This window comes from Lepidochelys kempii, chromosome 24 (genome assembly GCF_965140285.1).
Source record: "Lepidochelys kempii isolate rLepKem1 chromosome 24, rLepKem1.hap1, whole genome shotgun sequence".
In the NCBI taxonomy this organism is placed as follows: Eukaryota; Metazoa; Chordata; order Testudines; family Cheloniidae; genus Lepidochelys; species Lepidochelys kempii.
Window position 1 is genome coordinate 7829441 of NC_136403.1, and position 19634 is coordinate 7849074.

Consider the following 19634-nt stretch of genomic DNA (forward strand, 5'->3'; position numbering starts at 1 on the left):
TCTTAGTGTCACGTCACTGCGTCCTCCTCTCCCTTCTGCTGACACCGATGTTTTTTTACCCATGCCCCTACACTGCTTATGTCCCCACAGGCCTGGTCTGCTGGCTTCATCCAGCCCAGCTGTTCTGTGCTTCAGGGCACAGGCACCAGGGTCCGGAGGGAACTGAATCCCTTTCCCGCTGCAACACGGCAGAAGTTATTGGAGACAGACTAGAGGGAGCAGGGTCTTAGCTGGTGCAGCCAGAGCTAAGGCCCTGTCTACGCTGTGGGTGTTAAAGCTTCACAGCTAGGGCCCTGTAGTGCGGCCACTTCCTACAGCAACAGAAGTGAGCATTTCATTCCTGTTGGATCTCCCCAAGCAGTCTGCCGTCAGACTAACCGCATCTACTGCAGGGGTTAGACTGGCACAGCAACAGCGCTTGGGGGTGTGGATGTGTCACCCCCCTCCGCCCTGTAGCTATGTAGAGCCGAATGTTAAGGGTAGTCCAGGGAGTCACCTGTGGGATGATCTGGGCGCCCGCAGGACCAGGATAGAACCCAGGAAGCTGGGGGGGGCCCAACGAAATGAATAGGTGGCAGGTTTCCAACAAACGTAAGGAAGTTCTTCACACAACGCACGGTCAGCCTGTGACCCAGGCAGAGTGTGGATGAAAATCTGGTAAACTTTCAATTTCCGTTCTGCAGGAAATTCCTTTCAAAATTTTCTTCCATCGCAAATTGACAGGAAGAGTTGAAATTCCGAATGCTGCATTTTGACTTTTGTATTAATGGTGGAATTAATTTGCATCGCAGCCAATCACCGTACAATCTTGAGCTTTGGAAGAAGGCTATAAAAGTCGCCGGCCCGGAATAGAGAAGTGGCAAGACAGAAGAAGATATAATATCATCAATAGGATATAAAATAACATAAACGTCAGAATGATCGAGTGAAAACAAAGTGCTTTGACCTTATTGAAAGGAGACATTTGGATCATTATCCACGGATACATTCTCAGGAGCCATTTTGATTTTGTTCAGTCAGGATTTTCCGATCGGAAACGGTCAGAAAATTTTCAACCAGCGCTTGAGCGACGTATTAGCTCTACCGACCTCAACAAAGCTGCTCCCACTGATGCTCAAAGAGAATCCCCCTCCCTTTCCTCCTTCTGCCTGCAAAGAAGTTGTACGGCAGGCCCCTCTGAGGGTGATTGGAGCATCACCAGCCCCAGCTGTTCAAACATACGGAGTCAGGCCCTAAAAAAACCCATGAGATTCTATTAAAAAATGAATCTTGAGTTCTTTTTTCTTTGCTGTTTGGCTTCTGAGCCTTTAGGGTTGCGCTCGGGTCCTGTTCTCAAGTTTTTTTTTCTGCAACCACGAGGCTAGAAATGTACTTTTAGCTTGAAGAAGAATCGCAAGAGTTGTCGATGCTTGATTGTTTTCTATATGACCGTAATGCCTCGGCCAGGGCCCCGTTGTGCTGGGCGCTGCCCAGACACAGCCCCTGCACCAAAGAGCTTACAGCCTGAATACACAGGAGGGACAAAAGAGGAGCGGGAAGTGGTTTGCCCAAAGTCACACAACAGATCAGAGCTGGGATTAGAACCCAGACCTCCTGCCTCACTGCATCTGAACATACTGCATTGGACAGAAAATCAATCCCATGCTCTGTCTCAGAGGTGGGCAAACCACGGCCTGCCGGCCACATCCGGCCCGCAGGACCCTCCTGCCCGGCCCCTGAGCTCCTGGCCCGGGAGGCTCGCCCCCAGCCCCTCCCCTGCTGTTCCCCCTCCCCTGCAGCCTCAGCTCTCTGTGCTGCTGGCACAATGCTCTGGGCGGCGAGCTCTGGCCGGGCAGCGCAGCTGCAGAGCCGCGCCCTGAGCCGGTGCTCTGTGCTGTGCTGTCCTAGTCCCCGCTCCCAAAGTGGGCCCAAAGTGACACCTGTTTTCTAACCTCCCCTGCTTGCTGGATTTAAGTTTCCTTAGAGACGCAGAGTGGCTGGGTGCTGCGTTGGCTCTCCGGGCTTGTGTAAACAGGACCAGCCCTGCGCTGGACTACAGGGCTTGCTAGGGTGGCGCTGGGTTGATTTTCTTGGGCGTGCCAGCGAGTGCCGCCAGGTACAGGGCTGATATCCGCTGGCTCAAGAAAGGGAAAGCTGCCGGCTCTAAGCAGCTGCTCCGATGTTTTCCTTCTTTGCGACGGGCCCAAGTGGCAGTGGGGCCCGCTGGACGCGTTTGTAACTGAGCAGTGTTGAGAGGTAATTGCCAACTGCCTCAAGAGGCCGGGGGGGCAGTTACGGGATCCCCTACACGCCAGCGGAGGTGATTCTAGCCTGGCGCTAGCTGGAGATGGACGCTCAAACAGGTGGAGCTGTGATCACCCTGTATGTTTCAACACAGGGCTTCCGCCTTGGGGCAGGCTCGGGGCAAGGGGACGTGGGCCAGGCACAGCATGGACTCTGCCAGCCAGGCTGTCATGGAAAGGGTGGGTGGGTGGCTGCCTCCTGCTGGCGTCTTGGTTCCTCCCCAGCTGCAGCGGGGGTGTAAGTCGGGCTTTGGGGGACAGCATGGGTGGGGGAGGGGGATGGTGGCCATGCCGCAGGCTCAGCGCTCTTGCATCCAGGAGAACTCAGCACCCTCTGGGGTTCAGGGGGGTGGGATCTGAATGTGAACCCGGGTTCCAGTCTCGGGGCTTGAGTCCATCTCCTGGGCGCCGTAGGCTGGGGAAGAGCAGAGCTGAGCTCTCTGCGTGGGCACTCTGCCATCCCGTTCCCACCTTGCCATGGTAGCAACGGGGTGGCGGGGATCTTAGATGATGGGGAATAGGAGGGGAATCATAGAATCATAGAATCATAGAATATCAGGGTTGGAAGGGACCCCAGAAGGTCATCTAGTCCAACCCCCTGCTCGAAGCAGGACCAATTCCCAGTTAAATCATCCCAGCCAGGGCTTTGTCAAGCCTGACCTTAAAAACCTCTAAGGAAGGAGATTCTACCACCTCCCTAGGTAACACATTCCAGTGTTTCACCACCCTCTTAGTGAAAAAGTTTTTCCTAATATCCAATCTAAACCTCCCCCACTGCAACTTGAGACCATTACTCCTGGTTCTGTCATCTGCTACCATTGAGAACAGTCTACAGCCATCCTCTTTGGAACCCCCTTTCAGGTAGTTGAAAGCAGCCATCAAATCCCCCCTCATTCTTCTCTTCTGCAGGCTAAACAATCCCAGCTCCCTCAGTCTCTCCTCATAACTCGTGTTCCAGACCCCTAATCATTTTTGTTGCCCTTCGCTGGACTCTCTCCAATTTATCCACATCCTTCTTGAAGTGTGGGGCCCAAAACTGGACACAGTACTCCAGATGAGGCCTCACCAATGTCGAATAGAGGGGAACGATCACGTCCCTCGATCTGCTCGCTATGCCCCTACTTATACATCCCAAAATGCCATTGGCCTTCTTGGCGACAAGGGCACACTGCTGACTCATATCCAGCTTCTCGTCCACTGTCACCCCTAGGTCCTTTTCCGCAGAACTGCTGCCTAGCCATTCGGTCCCTAATCTGTAGCTGTGCATTGGGTTCTTCCGTCCTAAGTGCAGGACCCTGCACTTATCCTTATTGAACCTCATCAGATTTCTTTTGGCCCAATCCTCCAATTTGTCTAGGTCCTTCTGTATCCTATCCCTCCCCTCCAGCGTATCTACCACTCCTCCCAGTTTAGTATCATCCGCAAATTTGCTGAGAGTGCAGTCCACACCATCCTCCAGATCATTTATGAAGATATTGAACAAAACCGGCCCCAGGACCGACCCTTGGGGCACTCCACTTGATACCGGCTGCCAACTAGACATGGAGCCATTGATCACTACCCGTTGAGCCCGACAATCTAGCCAGCTTTCTACCCACCTTATAGTGCAGGAGTCAGGAGGGGCTGGGTCATGGACGATGGATGTGGAGGCAGGACCTGAGTGACAGAAGGTGGGGGGGGCCGGCAATGGGGTTGGGTGGGGGGTGGGTGTTAGAGGGAAAAAGAGGAGGAGATGGAGACATGGGTGACGAGGGGAAGGGGGTATGGGAAGGGGGAAGGAGGTATGGGAAGGGTGGAGGTGAGGTGTGAGTCCAGTGGGGAGGCAGGGCCCAGGTGGCAGGAGGTGGGGGTCAGGTGACAGGCTTGGGGCAGGGAGGTGGGGCCTGGGTGCCCAGGTGGGGGGATGGGGCCTGGGTGCCCAGGCTGGGGGAGGTGGCCGCGGGACAATCTTCTCTCTTGCAGTGAGGTCCCTGCTCCAGAGGAGCTGGAAGAACGGGGGACCCCCCCTTGGTCTGGCACCAAGAATGCCCTCTGGGGTCCATATTGGGCCATGCCAGACCAAGCCTGGAGGGGAGCCGAGCGGTGGCAGAGGGTGCCCTCGCTGAGGGATGGGCATGCCCTGCCCACCCGCAGCAGGGTCAAAGCAGGGAGCAGCTGCCCTGTGGTCCTGGCGGTGCTGGGTTTGGTACTGGTCCCTCTGGGCAGGAGGCTGTGTGGGGGCATCCAGGGGCTCTGGGGAAAGACCCACAGCCCAGGGAAGGCCTCCCAGCAGCAGGGCCAGATACCTCAGCCCTGCCCTGTGGGGACCCGCCTCGAGGCGTAAGACAGGAGCCCCTTCCCTCCTGGGGCTCTGTGCCCAGGCTGCCAGTGAGGGACCCCTGATGTTAGTGCCAGCTGGGGCAGGGACATCTGGGACACAAGGCTGAGCCCCAGCAAACTCATTCCATGTGGGAGGTGGTAACAGCTCCTGGTTTCTAGGAGCCCGGCTGGGTCTGAGCCGTGGATGGGCTCCATTCACAGCCTGGGGGGCCTGGCCCTGGGAAGGCTGCAATCTGGGTTCAGGCCAAACCTCCTGCTGAGGACGGAACTGCCCTTGGGGTCGTCCCTGTTTAGATGCGTTCTCCTGGCCAATCATAGACTGGCCCGAACCCAGTTCCTCCAGCCCACGCTCTCCTCTGTTGGCATTGTAGCGACCAGAAGGATCCGGAGAAGCAGGCCGTGGCCAAGCAGCGGGAGGGAGCCGTATCCATCCAGGACATGGAGCTGAAGGAGGAGTGGCAAGACGAGGAGTTCCCGGGGTGAGAGATGCAGCGGGGAGGGGGGGTTCTGGCTGGGATCCTCACCGCATCTCCTGTCGCCCCATCCCGGGGGCAATGGGAGGTGACACACATGGCCCCGGCCCCGCTCACATCACTGCCCCTGGGGGACCCCAAAGAGCTGGCGCCAGCATGGTGAATTTGAGCTGCACTGTCAGGAGGATGGGGGCGTCCTTGGTGATCAGTGGTTCAGTCTGCGGTGTGGGGAGGGACTAGAAAATCCAGAACGGGTGTCGGTCTGATGAGGCAGCTGGCGCCAGGGAGCTCAGGGCTCAGCCAAGGGGTTCGACGTATGGAAAGCCTGCTGCAGTTTCCACGATATGCATCTGAAGAAGTGAGCTGTAGCTCACGAAAGCTTATGCTCTAATAAATTGGTTAGTCTCTAAGGTGCCACAAGTCCTCCTTTTCTTCCAGCCAGTGTCTTTCAAGAAGCCACATGACTGGTAGAGGCAGCGTGGACCAGCAGATAGCCCCCTCGCCTGGCGGTCTCAGGACTTCTGGGTTCTGTGGCTGACTCAGGGCAAGGAATGCACTAATTTAGTGGATAGAATGGGGGACGGGCAACCAAGACTCCGGGCTTCTGTGCCCAGCTCTGCTAGTGACCCGGGGAGAGTTGCTTCCTGGCTCTGTGCCTCAGTTTCTCCTCCTGTAGAATAGGGATTGATGGACAAAATGACTAGCAAACAGTTGGCCATAAAGAGGAAGCAAAGTCTATATTTAACCCCCGCAGTGGAAAGCACCCGGCACAGACACTCTGAGCACACGCAAAGCACAATTGGTGTCTGTGACTGGATCCATCAGGCGGCAGGGGTTGTATTCCCATCTCCTTCCAACAGGCAGCTGTTGCTAGCGGTCACGTGCAGAACAGTGCACAGCTCTGCTGTTTACCCAGCGGGGAGTGTCGTGGGGGAGGAGGGAGGGAAGGGGAGAGGGCAGAAAAGGAACCGCGTTGTAAATGACAGGAGGTGGGGTTTGAGAGCCAGGACGAAGCCTTCTGGGGGACCTGGGTTCAAATCCTCAGGTGAAATGAGTTGGGTGGTCTCAGTTGGCCCACTACATTGTGCGGCTGTCTGGTCCGGCTCGTCCTAGAGGTGAGAGGTCAGAGGGCCATCGGCAGAGCTGTGTGTGTGAGGAGCCAAGGCCTGGACTAGCAAGTGGGGGGGCTGTGGGTTGGCCCTGAGGGGCACGGGCAGCCCAGGACTGGAATAGCGGGGACAGCAGGGCAGGGTTTCAGCAGCAGAGCCTCCTGTATGTGAAACTTGCTCCACAGCTGACTCTCCTGTAGGTAGCTCTGGCGCTAGGCCAGTGTCATTATTTCCATTTAACAGATGGGGAAACTGAGGCACAATGTGATGCCATAACATTCACTCGAGGGCACAATCCCCACCCTGGCTCTAGCCACTCGCCTCCCCTCCCAGAGCCAGGAATGGAACCCGTGAGCCCTGACTCCCCACCCCCCTCTTCTAACCATTAGATCACACTCCCTGCCCAGAGATGGGGATAGAACCCAGGACTCCTAGCCCCCTCCCTCACCGGAACATAGCAGTTCAGAGCTGGGAGAGATGCTCTAGCCCAGCGTTTCTCAACCTTTTTGATACCAGGGACCGGCTTGCGTCAGGGAGATCTCAGGGACTGGCGCCAGTCCACGGACCGGTCATTGAGAAACACTAGCCGTCCCTGCCCCGACCCCGTGAGTGTCTCATCCTCCCCTGTCTTGCAGGCCTCTCCCGGAGGAGGTCTCTGAGGAGGACCTTGAAGACTCCGGCGGGGAGCCCAGCCCAGGTAAGGCCATGCCCAGAGGGGGGCGGGTGAAGGTAGGAGGGCAAGACCCCAAGAACACCAGCCGGGAAGGCTCTGGGTGTGAGCACGCTGGGGGTGCGTCCCCCCGGATCTCCAGTCCCACAAACACCCCCGGGGCACAGCTGACCTAGGTGGGAAGGTTTTGTCCACTTGGCCCCAATCCAGCTATCGGTGCATAAGCAGCGGTGTTTTCTGGACCATACGTTTTCCTTCCCTCCCCTCCCTATTTTCTGTTTCACATCCTTTCTCTCTTGCTCTTGTTTGCCTTGATCCTTCCACCCCCCCACCCCCAGTCGCCCCCAACACCCTGGAGCTTTGTGGGAAGCGGCATATGAAGAAGCGGCTGCCGGCGCCGGATCTCAGCCTGTCTTTGGACCGGGCCGAGGGCTCGGTGCTGTCGGGCAACTACCCGGACCGCACGCCGGACGGCAGCCTGGACATCAACGTGGACGAGCTGGAGACGCCGTCCGAGAGCGAGCTGCTGGATGGGCCTGAGGGCGGCCATGACTTCGACTGGGAAGGTGGGGCCGGAGAGAGGATGCGCCCGTGGCTGGGTTGGGCTGGGCTGAGCATCAGGGCAGGGGAGGGTTGAGTGGGGGGCAGGTCTGGTTGAGATGTGGGGGTGGGTGGGAAGCAGGCCTGGCTGGGGCTCGTAATGGCGGGGAGCATAGACAAAGCTGAGGTGGTGGGTTGGGATCGGCAGGGGGAGTTGAAGTGGTGGGTCAGGAAGGGCGAGTGAAAATGGGGGGCAGGCTTGGTGTGGGGCTGGGACTGGCTGGAGATTTGGAAGGGCGGTTCCAGGGAAGTTGAGTGTGATGGGTTCAGTCACAGGGACCCCCTTGGGACTATCACCTGATGTGCTGAACCTACCTCTGAGTCCATTTTCCCTGCCAGCTTGGGACTCCAGAACCCTGCCTTGTTGAGCCAGACACACTAGCCTGCTGCAACCCAGACCGAGGGTCTGGACCACGCCCCCAAGAACTGCAGGCTTTAAGTGAAAACAGATTAGCAGGTTACCTGCCTCCAGCACCCAGACACCCAGCTCCCCGTGGGATCCAAACCCCAAATAAATACGTTTTACTCTGTATAAAGCTTATCCAGGGTAAATTCATAAACTGTCTGCCCTCTATAACACTGATAGAGAGAGATGCACAACTGTTTTCTCCCCCATGTATTAATCACTTCCTCTGGGTTTATTAATAAACAAAAATGATTTTATTAAGTATAAAAAGTAGGATTTAAGTGGTTTCAAGTAATAACAGACAGAACAAAGAAAAGTTACCAAGCAATATAAAGCAAAAACATGCAAGTCTAAGCCTAATACATTAAGAAACTGAGTACAGGTAAATCCCACCCTCAGAGATGTTCCAATAAGCTTCTTTCACAGACTAGGCTCCTTCCTGGTCTGGGCCCAATCCTTTCCCCTGGTACAGTCCTTGTTAATTCCAGCAAACATCTTAGGTGGAAACTAGGGGTTTTCTCATGACTTGCCTCCCCCTTTTATAGCTTTGGCACAAGGCGGGAATCGTTTGCCTCTCTGGGTCCCCACCCCTCGTTCTAACTGGAAAAGTACCAGTTTTAAGATGGATTCCAATATCATGTGACCTGGTCACATGTCCTGTGAGACCTCATTCTTCATTACCCACACAGGTACACAGGAAGGTTTGCAACTAAACAGAGCCATTTACAACCAATTGTCCTAGTTAATGGGAGCCATCAAGATTCTAAACCACCATTAATGGCCCACACTTTGCATAATTACAGTAGGACCTCAGAGTTATACTTCATATTTCTAGCTTCAGATACAAGAATGACACATGCATACAAATAGGAGGAATATATTCAGTAGGTTATAACCTTTGTTATGATACCTTACAAGAGACCTTTTGCATAAAGCATATTCCAGTTACATCATATTCACTGTCATAAGCATATTTCCATATGGAGTGCAATGTCACTTTGAATTTGGTTAGAGGTTGGGGTGAAGGGAGGGGGGCCTGAGGGGTGGGGTTAAAGGAAGGTGTGGGGTTTGATTGGAGCTTTGATGGGGAGTATTGGGTAGGGGGTTGGGGTGGAGTGGTGAGGGATTGGTTGGTGAGTGAGGGGGTTGGGGGGGTCGAGAGGTTGGTTGGTTGTTGGAGTTGGGGGATGGTGGGGGGGTGAGGGGTTGGTAGTGGTGGGGGGTTGAAGGGTTGGGAGGTCGAGGGTTGGTTGTGGCAAGGGGTTGGTTGGTTGGGATGAGGGGTCGAGGGGTTGGTTGGGGTGAGGGGTTGGGGGGTCAGGGGTGGTTGGTTGTGGTGAGGGCTTGGGGGGTCAAGGATGGATGTTTGGCTGGAAGGTTCCAAGGGAGCTGGGTTTGGGGGGAAGGTTTGGGAGGGGACTGGGGTCACTTTCGGGGGGGTGATTCTCCTTTCCTTGGCCTCATTTCCTCACACCCACTGATACCCATCTCATGGGCACCCTAGTGCCCCAAGGGGGCCGTACATTGCAGAACACAAGGCAGGGCCCAGGTGCTTTCTGGTTATTGGTAAAAGTTCAGAAAAGAGCCCAGGAGCCTTTCCTAATACACCCGCCCCGCCCTTGTCCCTTCTCTCCACAGATGAACTGCCCAGGGCCCGGCGCCTGGACAGCAGCCTGCTTGAGGAGAAACTCAGTGAGGGGCGCATGGTGGACGTTGAGGACAAGGACGGACGGAAGTGGAGGATTTTCCTGATGGACGAGCAGGAGCAGAAAGTGGATCTGAGCATCGTCGAGCCCTACAAGAGGGTCATCTCCCATGGAGGTAATGGGAGAGCTCATAGCCCTGGGGTCTGGTGCTTAGAATGGGAGGCAGCAGGACTCCTGGGTTCTATTCCCGGCTCTGGGAGGGAAACTTGGTGCAAGGGGGCTGGGATTCAGGACTCCTGCGTTCTCCTGGGAGTGGGGTCCCAGAGTTATGATTTACATGGTGCCCGTCAGTACCCCAGGCACTTTACGGGGCATAGCAAGCACAGCCAATCGGAGGAAGCTCCTGCCCCAAGAAATCCACGACCCCAGCCCTACGGGACTCCGGCGTCTAAGCCTGCTGTAGTAAACCCAGTTCCACACAGCCTGCGTGCCCAGAGGACCATGGGACGCTGTTCACAATGGCAGCCCCGTCTGTGTGGGTCAGGGGCCAAGCAAAGCTGCCAAACTGACCTGGTCTGGGCCAGTCCCAGAGCTTCCCTGTGGGGGGAGGACAGGTGTGCCGAGGTGTAAGGTGGCGGGGCTAGGCGCCTGTTCCAGCTGGACCCACACGCTCTGCTCTGCCGCTCCAGGGTACTACGGGGAAGGCCTCAATGCCATCATCCTCTTTGCCTCCTGCTACCTGCCCCACAGCAGCATCCCTGACTATCCGTACGTGATGGAGCACCTGTTCAGGTGAGCATGCTGCCCCCTGCTGGCTAGTGAACGAGCTGCAGGGGTAACAGCCTGGGACGGGGAATGGGCAGTGGGCTGGGGATGGCTCTGGCCCCCCTTCTGGAAAGTGACTCCGACGTAAAGCTGTGGTCACTGGAGGGGCAGAAGGGATGTTGCCTCTTTAAGCCATCTGCATGGGGTACGTTCCCAGGCTGGGCTCGGCTTCCCCCCACCTCAGACTCAATTCCTCTGGGACGCAGCGCAGCACAGAGGGGCAGGGGAGCCAGCATCAGATGCTCATTATATTCGGTCTGCCCTGGCAGCATAAAGGAGCCTTAAAGTGGGTGCAAACAGCCCCCTGAAACAGCCCCCTTCTGTGGACCTGGTGTAGGGGCCCTGTACCCTGCCCTGGCATAGCGGGCAGATTGGGCCTGTGGCCGCATTGCAGTGTGCTCTGGCTATTCCCTGCTGCAGGTAGGATTCCCGCGGCTCCTGTAATTTACTCCATGGCACCAGAATATGGGGGAGCCCAAAGGTGGCATAAAACCACCCTAACCCTGAGGTCAGGGACCGAATACCTGGAAATCGGGACCCTACTGATGAGAGCAGCAGGAATGGATAAACCCCTGAATAGCCTTGAAGTCCATTGGGGAGGTAGGGGGCAGCCCTCCTTTGCCCTGGGATTCTTGGAATCTCCCCATAAACATCAGGAGGTATTGGGATGCCATCGCAGCTGTTTCTCTGGCCCTTTACTGTCCTGGTAAATTGACCCTTAAAGTGCCAAAACCCTCTTTTAAAATAAGCCTCTCTCTTATAACAGTCTCCTCCCCAGCCCTGCCTGGCTGCCTGCAGCGCTGCCAACGGGAACACGGGCTGTTCCCCTTCTGAACTCACTCAGTCTCTTCCGTTTCCAGACCATACATGAGGACCGTCAGTGCACTAGTCAGGACTGGGAAGCTGCTGGCACAGGAAGGGTTAAATGCTACAGCAATGGGCATGTTGTGAATGCCTAATATAGAATATGGGCCAGTAGTTAGTGCTGGTGACTGGGCATCAGGACTCCTAGGTTCTCTGCCCAGCTCTGGGTGGGGAATGTGGCCTATTGGTTAGTGCAAGCAACAGGAGGTCAGGACTCCTGTGTTCTATTCCCGACTCATTGTGTGACCTTGGGCTAGTCACAGCTCTGCTCTGTGCCTCTGTTTCCCCATCTGTGAAATAGGGGTGAGGGATAAGAAAATTTACCTCACTGTTGGGGGGCGTGGGTGTGATGTGAAGCTCAATCCACGACTGTAGCATGGAAGTGCTTTGTGCCTAGAGGAGGGCTGGTTCCAGGCTGCAACGCTGGACCTCCTTTCTGCTCTCCTGGCAGGTACATCATCGGGACCCTGGAGGTGATGGTGGCAGAAAGCTACATACTGGTGTGTCTGAATGGTGCCACGCTCCGCAGCCAGATCCCGTCCTTCGGCTGGATAAAGCAATGCTACCGGACCATTGACCGGCGGTAAGACGCAGCAGGGGACCGAACACCAGGGGGAACGCTGCTTCCCCAGCCCACAAAAGGGAAGGCACCCCTTCACTGTTAGCCCCATCCCTCTTCCGTTCCCCCCTTACTCTAGCTGCTGGTGAGCCAGGACTACATCAGGAACTTGCTGAAGAGCTGGGAACAGAACACACGAGTCCTAATTCCCAACCACCCTGCTCTCATCACTAGATGCCCCCCCTCCCTCCCCGGGTGGGGAATAGAACTCAGGAGTCCAGACCCCAGGAGTCCTAAATACCTTCGCTCCCGGAGCCGGGAATAGAACCCAGGAGTTTTCACACTGAGTCATCTGCATTAACTCACAGACTCCACTCCCCATCCAGAGCTGCTTTGTTGCCCATATGGAAGACTCAAGACTGGGTGGGTTCCCTGTTCAGTTCAGCGGTGGCTCTGGCTGGCTGCAATTTCAACTCCTTTCCCCCACACACACCCCCGATCCCAGCCAGAATCTGTACCCCTGAGTCACTGGCAACAGGGAAACAGCTGCTTCCTACCTGGCTTGCACGGCGCGAAGGCCAGTGAGGCTGACACTGTGATACAGACTGGGCCATAAAAAAAATCCCAGCCTGGGTGAGGATGGAAACTGCAGCCTCCCTCGGAGGGGCTGGGAGAAGGGACTGCGCTGGGCTGTGGTGAGTATAAAGGGAGGGTTCTCTCACGAGGCTGCTGGACAGAAGCAGACCCTATGGCTGTCTCTGGCACCCCAGCTCCCAGCCTCTGGGCTTTGTAAGCAGAGGATTTAATCTGGAATAAAGTGATTTTTTTATTCCAGAATGGAGTGTCCATATGCGGAGTTACCCTGGTCAGTTTCCCCACGTAGACAAGCCCTTCGCTACCTCTAAAAGAAAGAGCTCCTGGACTTCAGAGGCCCTGCCTTGGACCTGGGGCCCATCCAGAAACCTCCTACTGGCTCCTGATGGTTAGATGTTGGCTCATGCCTCGAATCAGGATGGTTTATAGCCCTTTCAAGCCCCGCTTTTTTTAAAGCTAGGATTTTCAAAGGCATGCAGCTCTGGTTGAACCCTAGCGGGATTCCTTGACTCCCATTAGCCTCCTTCAATGCCGGCCTCAGCACTGATGACTGTAACAAGGGAGTCTTGTTGGCCAGATCAACGTCGGGCCCTATTTTCAATCCTGCTGAACTCCTGGCTTCAGGGATATCTTGTGTCAGTGAGTTCCACCGGCTAATCGATACCTCGTGTCCTGTGTTCTTTGCATTGTTTCAGGCTCCGTAAGAACCTGAAGGCCATGATTATTGTCCATCCCACCTGGTACGTCAAGGCGCTGATGACCGTTATCCGCCCCTTCCTCAGGTAGTGTGGGCTGGACTCTTTACTTGGCCTGTGGGAGGCTACCAACAGAGGGGTGTGTGTGCGTCTACATGTGTGCGAGCAGGTTGGCGGCCACCCAGCCTGCAGTATCAGAACACCCCTGGAGATGGTGCCCAGACTGCTCATGGGCCCGGTGGGCTGCATGTTGTTAGCGTCAGACCATCCATGAGCCTCACCAGGCTCCAGCGTCTGCAAGGCCAACTGCTACCCTAAGGGGGCACCAGGAATAGCCAGTGTCTGGTGCGTCCCCTTGCTCTGCAGTACCTGAGCGCGTTAACCCCTCGCTGGCTGGAGAGGCTCGAGCCCGCCTCCCCCACAGACTGTTCCATGCGAAGAGCTTTTTACGCCTTCAGCAATATTTCCTCCCCGAGCCTGGGCCTCCTCGTGGCGGCTAGCAATGCAGGCCAGGGCTCTGCAGCCCAGAGAGCGGTGCTGTTAGCTACATGGGTGCATGGGGCAGGGCAGCATGGAGCAAGATTCTAGCCCAGGATTTCTTGGATGCCCTTCACCAGCATTCCCTAGGTGCCCAGATACCGTGACAATGGGCACCGTGTAAAGACCTGGATTTCGCCTGCCAGCTGCAGCCTTGTCATAGTGGTTCCCTCTCCCCACGAAACTCAGGAAGCAGCTCTGCAATCTGGGGAAGGGTTAAGCCCTTAAACCAGACTGGCCCATCGAGCAAAGTGGGGTGCCAAACACAAGCCAGCCTGACACATGCTGTTCAGCAGAGGGCAGTGTTGTACATTACAGGTACCAGTTCGTATTACAGTCCCTCCAGAACAGCAGCAGGATGGGGTGTGGCTGAGATTGCAGGACTAACAACTGGGAGTCAGATACAGGCCCCCTGCCATACAGCTGCGGGGGATGGATACATGCTAGCTGCAGAATTCAGGTCAATGATTTCATGATTCAGGGGCCCAATGTGAGGCATCTGAAAGGAGCCTGTGTTTTTTCAGAATGCACCAAGAACATGCCAACTCTCTCCATGTTTGATGTTTGTCTTAAAGCCCCAGCTCCCAGAGTTAGGTGATGACGGGAAAAATCTTGGCTTTTGTTGAAAAAAAGAAAGGCGTTTCCTGCCCTCGTGGCTGTAGAGGAAAGCTTGGCATGTGACCCAGTGCATAATAAAGGCTCGAAGACCAGACAACAAATAAAAGGGAACTTGTTTGGCTTAAAAATCATGAGATGTTTTTAAAAAAACCCCACAATCTCTTGATTTATTTGACATGTGACTCTGGAATGCTTGGAGTTGGCAACGCTGCCCCAACCCTCTGAAAATCAGGCCCCTTTCAGGTGTGTCAAGTGGGGTCCCCAGAGACAGACACCTCAAATTACTAGTCAGTTTCAAAAGTCCTGACCTTAACCTATCTGTGTGCGTGAGAGTCCTGACCGAAACCTGTTTGTGTGTGAGCGTGCGCCGTTTGCGTCAAGCGTGAAGAAAATACAAAAACCCATGTGCCTTCCCGCACAGAGCATTTTCGGTCAAGCTGGGGTGTCCGGCTTTTGAAGGCTTGATTAATTCACGGATCCGAATGCCCTTCTCAAAGGTCTTTGCAGGCTTTTGCTGCAGTCTCCTCACTCTCTCTCCCCCTGAAAGCTTTACTGAGTCTGTGGTGGGAGCAGTGCTGCGAGGGGGTATTTAACATTTCCTCCGAACGCCTAGCCGTAACGCACCGCACGGAGACCCTTCCCTTGTAGTGTGTGAAACGTTGAATGCGCCACATAAAAGTGCCGGCCTGGCTCACGAAGGCTTGGGGATGAGATAAGTGGGCCAGATTCTTGCCTGGTGTAAACTGGCATAGTTCCATGAGCTTACACCCATTTGCGCCACACCAGAGTGCCTTTTGCCCACAGATTGCTGGTTCCAATCCCGCTTGGGATCAACTGGCTGTTTGTTGGCCTGTGTGCAGTCAGCTGATAGGACTCAGCACTTGGGCTGTCTAACTGGTGCTAAAGTATCAGCCGTGGCAGCAGACAGGCCTGGGAGACTCCATAGACGAGCTACAGCGTATCTTCCCCCAAACCCACGGAGCTTCCCCCCAGCATGCATGGGGTTGTGCAAAGGGGGAATCTCATGTTTCAGGGCTTGAGCTGATGGCCTGCAGGGGTCATTCTGGCCAGATGCATTCTGGGCAATGTTCCCTCTAATTTTTGACAGGCTGTGTGTGCAAAAAATTTCTTCTGTGCAAATTTTTGTGCACGCGTTGTTTTGCCGTGTGCATGAGGTTTAGGATCTGTGTGCACACGCACAACTTAGAGGGAACAGTGATTTTTTTTTTTCTGCCACAGCAGAGATTGGCCACAGCTGGAGACAGGACACTGGACAGGCACTGTGCATGGGTGGGTCACTAGTTAGATGTAAATCACGTTGCTTAACACGTTCGTGGAAGGTGCCTCGGTGCTGGGGGCGGGCTAGGAACCTAGGTAGAACAGGCCAGACTAGAGGGCTGTCATCCTGGTGCCCTGCAAGACGCCCTGATGGGAAAACAACTGTTCATGTGATCTGAATGACCTATCCCCCCCTTCTGCCTCCTCTCCCAGCTCCAAGTTTGGCAGGAAAGTGCAGTTCGTGGACAGCCTGTGGGAGCTGTCGCAACAGATTCCTCTTGAGCAAGTGCACATCCCCGACTGCATCCGACAGTGAGTTGAGCATCCTTCCCTCCTCATCTCGATGGCTGGCGCCTCTCGTGCTGGTTGTGGGGTGCGGCAGGTTCGACTAGGCTGGGATCCATCCGCCTCCAGGGCAGTGAGGATTAAGTGGAAGCCTTTGAATTCCCCCCCCCCCCAGCCCCGTCACCTTCTTCCCCTTTTTATTTCTCCACACCCTAATTTTTGTCATCTCCTGCCCCCCCCCGGGAGGGGGGGCTATTAACCCTTCACACGTAGGCAGGTCAGTGTTATTGCCCCCTTATACAGGGAAGGGAAGGGAGTTAGGAATAGAACCCAGGTGTCCTGGCTCCCAGTGCTACACCGGGAGCGGGCTTGTGCTGGTGTAGCTGCCCCAGTTCAGACCAGTCGTGTTGATGCCTGCGCCGGCAACTTGCACTGGTGTACATCACCCCCGTGCAAAACCACGTTGGTGCAGACAAGGCCAGAGATTGCAAAGCAAAGTCGTCCCTGTTCCCCTTTTGAGCCAACCTCTCATCTCGGGTCCGGGTCCCATTTTGTGTTGCAGGCCCAAGAGACCTGGCATGGCTTTACCCCACCACTGCCCCTGCTGCATTCTGTGCCACTCCAAGAGCCAGAACACCCCCTTGGTGTAACACAGAGCGCCCTGGCCCATCCCAGCTGCCTACGTGGGGTCACTAGGGTACACTGTGCCTACCTTGGGGGGAATTCTCCCCTGGCCCAGGGGCTGAAGCAGAGGACAAAATCTGGGCCAATGGCCACATCAGTGCCTTTATTTCTTCTCTTTTCTCCCCTAGGCTGGATCACAGCTGGAACAGCTCCAGGGACACACAGTGGTGATGCCAGCGGGAGGCTGCACAGCAGCAGACCCCAGCGCTAATAGGGGCAGTCACGCTGCATAGCTCTGTTACTTCTTCCCACCAGTGTTCCTTTAAAGGAGAAACTGAAGCGACCGGGTTTGGGAAAGGCGCTTGCCGCCAGGGCTTTGTAAATAGGTCCAGCTTAAATGGATGCTTAAACATTGGGGGGGGCTTCTCAGGTTAGGCTGGCTTAAATGGAGGACTTGGCTTACACAGGTTTTTATGTGAGTGCTGTTAGCAGTTAGAAACGGAGCATATGCGTTCTTGGGCTCAGTCCAGGGGTTCTCTGGCCTGTGAGACAGGAGGTCAAACCACATGATCTAACCGCCCCTTGTGGTCTTGCAATCCCTCAACTACAAGGCACTTGGATAGTTCCGCAGCCTGAGCCCGCTGACCCAGACCAGCTGCAGGGTTTTTATCGCAATGTAGACGTACTCCTGTGGACCTAAAACCAGTGGCTGTTGGTCTCACTCGGACTGATCCCAGTTGGCTTTATGGATGGAAACAAGTTTTTTCACCTGCACACCTGCTACAGCTACAGGAGAGGGAGTCATTTCGCCGTAGCGCAGCGCTGGCCAAGGAAGCAGGAGTTCCTGTGAGCCCCAAAGAGCTGATCCAGCTCTTGAAGAAGGCACTGGGTTCCGTTCTGCCTCCTGCATCCTTGGCGGAACCAGCTCCAGCATTTTGTTCCCAAGAGGCAGAAAAGGCCCAGGTCCTGACAGCTGGAAAAGTGATGCTCCGACCAGCTCCAGGTTAGCCTGGAAGGGAGAGGGGAGAACAGGGACCCGGTGGGGAAAGCAGAGCAGCAGCATTAGCTTTGTTAATTCCTGGCACCTTTCAAGGGAAGTGTCTCTGTTTGCAAAGGGCACCGAAGCAGCCGGGACCCAGGTGTCTAGAAATACCATGCCCAGGGTCAAAAGACTTCACTCTGCATCCTGCCAGAGCTCCCCCTAGGCAGTGATGGGACCCTGCAAGCTGGGGAGTGGGACAAGGGCAAATGTATTTCACAAAGAGTGTTTTTCTCCCAAGTGTTTATTGTCCGAAGTCTGACGCAGGAAACTAACCAGCTCTCCCAACACCCAGCCCCATTATAACCTTGCATTTAGCTTTCCCAGACTATGCTTCCATGCTGTTTGTCTCTCTCCACTGCCCAGGCATGCATCATTAGTCCTTGATTAGTGTGAGATCTCCTGGGTGTGTGTCCTCAGCCCCGCATATCATTGCCCTGGGGGCGAGGAAGCTGCCAGAGTTAACCCTGTGTTACTCAGACATTTTTAAGCAACAAATGGCCCACCACATTACCAACAAACCCCCAGGCTGTTAAAGCTGCAGGAAGTTTTCAGAGCTAAGAGGGAGATCTTCCAAGGCACAGCTGGCTATGCGCTCCCCAGGTGCCACTGACTTCCACTGGGTGCCCAACAGCCCTGGGTGGCTTTGGCACGTCATTCCCAAAGTCACTTTTCACCCCTTGGCTGTTCACTTTTGTTTTGCCTTTCACTTCGGTTGATGGTGCTGTGTTTGGGTTCCCAGTACTGCAAGGGGGTCGAATTTTCACAAGTACCTCAGGGACTTACATGCATTTTCAAGTCCAGAGCCTCAAAGGTGCTTAGGTGCCTAACTCCCACGCATGTCACTGGGAGTTGGGCACCTAAATATGTCTGAGATGCTGCGTCTTCGGAGCCTAGATCTCACTGAAAGGCTATGGGACTTGGGCACCTGTCGCCTAAATGCTTTTGAAAATTTTACCCCAAGTCCCATTTTCAAAAGCGACTTAGGCAAGATTTTCAAAAGGGTCTAGTGATTTGAGGGGTCTGATTTGAGGGGGCCTGACTTTCTGAGGGAGGGTGCTCAGCACTTTATGAAAAGGAGGGACCTTTAAGGTATCAAACGCTGTAGTTGCCCCTTCACCCCCCCCCCCGCCCCAACAACGAGGCACCCAAAATCGCCACTCACATTTCAAAATCCCAGCCTAAGTCTCAGGTAAAGTCCATGAGATTTAGGCTCCTAAGTGCCTTAGTCTCTTTTGAAAATGGGATTTGAGGGCCAGATTTTTAAAAGGTACTTACGAGCCGAAAGGCGCACAGAGGTGCTATGGGGAGGTTCAAAAGTGCCTAATTCCCATTGGTGTGGAGTTGAGACACCTAGGTGCTTCTGAAACTCCCACGAGGTTCCCTGTCTGCACCTTTAGACACCTAAATACTTTTTAAAATGCATCCCTAGGCTCCTAAGTCACTTAGGGGCTTTTGAAAATGTTACCCTTGATCTAAACCCCAGCTGTGTTCTTTGATGTAAATATAGCAGCTGTGCCTTAGACTGGAAGCTCTTTGTCCAGCACCAGCATCATGGGGTCCCGAGCCATGACCGGGGCTGCCAGGCCCAACCACAGTCCACATCATACCACTAGCATCAAGGATGACATGAGGGGAGAAACGAGGGGCTCAGGGGGACCCCCAAAATATCTATAACTGAGGTGAAATGGGAGAGGATGGGGCCTCAGCGAACACAATGGGCCGGGGCCCCAAATTTCTCTCGATAGGCCTGACTGGAACCGCAGTGGGGGTCTCCGAGCCCAGGCTCCGGTCCAAGCTCGCACTGCAATTTTTAGCCTCCCGAGCCCGAATCAGCCAATCTGGGCCAGCCGTGGCCATGCTGCAGGTCTTCTATTGCAGTGTAGCTGTGCCTATTGTCTGGGGCAAGCTGGAGGGGGTTTCCTGAGAGCAGCAGATGGCACTCCCCTCCCCTGAGAGTCTGGGTACCATCACCCCCGAATCCTATCCCTCCCAGGGCATGGCAGATGCCGCACAGCTGGGCAGCACCCATGGCACCGTGGTAACTATTTTGAAAAGGCTCCTGCATGGTCTGGTGCTTGCACCTTTTGCACATTCACACGCCGATGCGGTTTACCGCTGACGCTATAGGCACTGTATTTATTGTACCACGTTTGGATGTTTACAAAAATGAAATAAAGTGACGGGACACACGTCTGGTTCCTTAGCTCA

General features: G+C 55.0%; 1 protein-coding gene across 1 annotated transcript; it reads left to right on the plus strand.

The window, feature by feature from the left end:
* The first annotated feature begins 4976 nt into the window (after positions 1 to 4976).
* On the plus strand, positions 4977 to 19603 carry BNIPL (BCL2 interacting protein like). The gene is made up of 9 exons (XM_073323115.2): positions 4977 to 5080; positions 6819 to 6880; positions 7192 to 7419; positions 9498 to 9680; positions 10195 to 10297; positions 11646 to 11777; positions 13043 to 13129; positions 15689 to 15787; positions 16573 to 19603. The coding sequence occupies exons 1-9, from the start codon at positions 5040 to 5042 to the stop codon at positions 16613 to 16615; spliced, it is 978 nt and encodes a 325-aa protein (XP_073179216.2). The 5' UTR covers positions 4977 to 5039; the 3' UTR covers positions 16616 to 19603.
* The last annotated feature ends 31 nt before the right edge of the window (positions 19604 to 19634 follow it).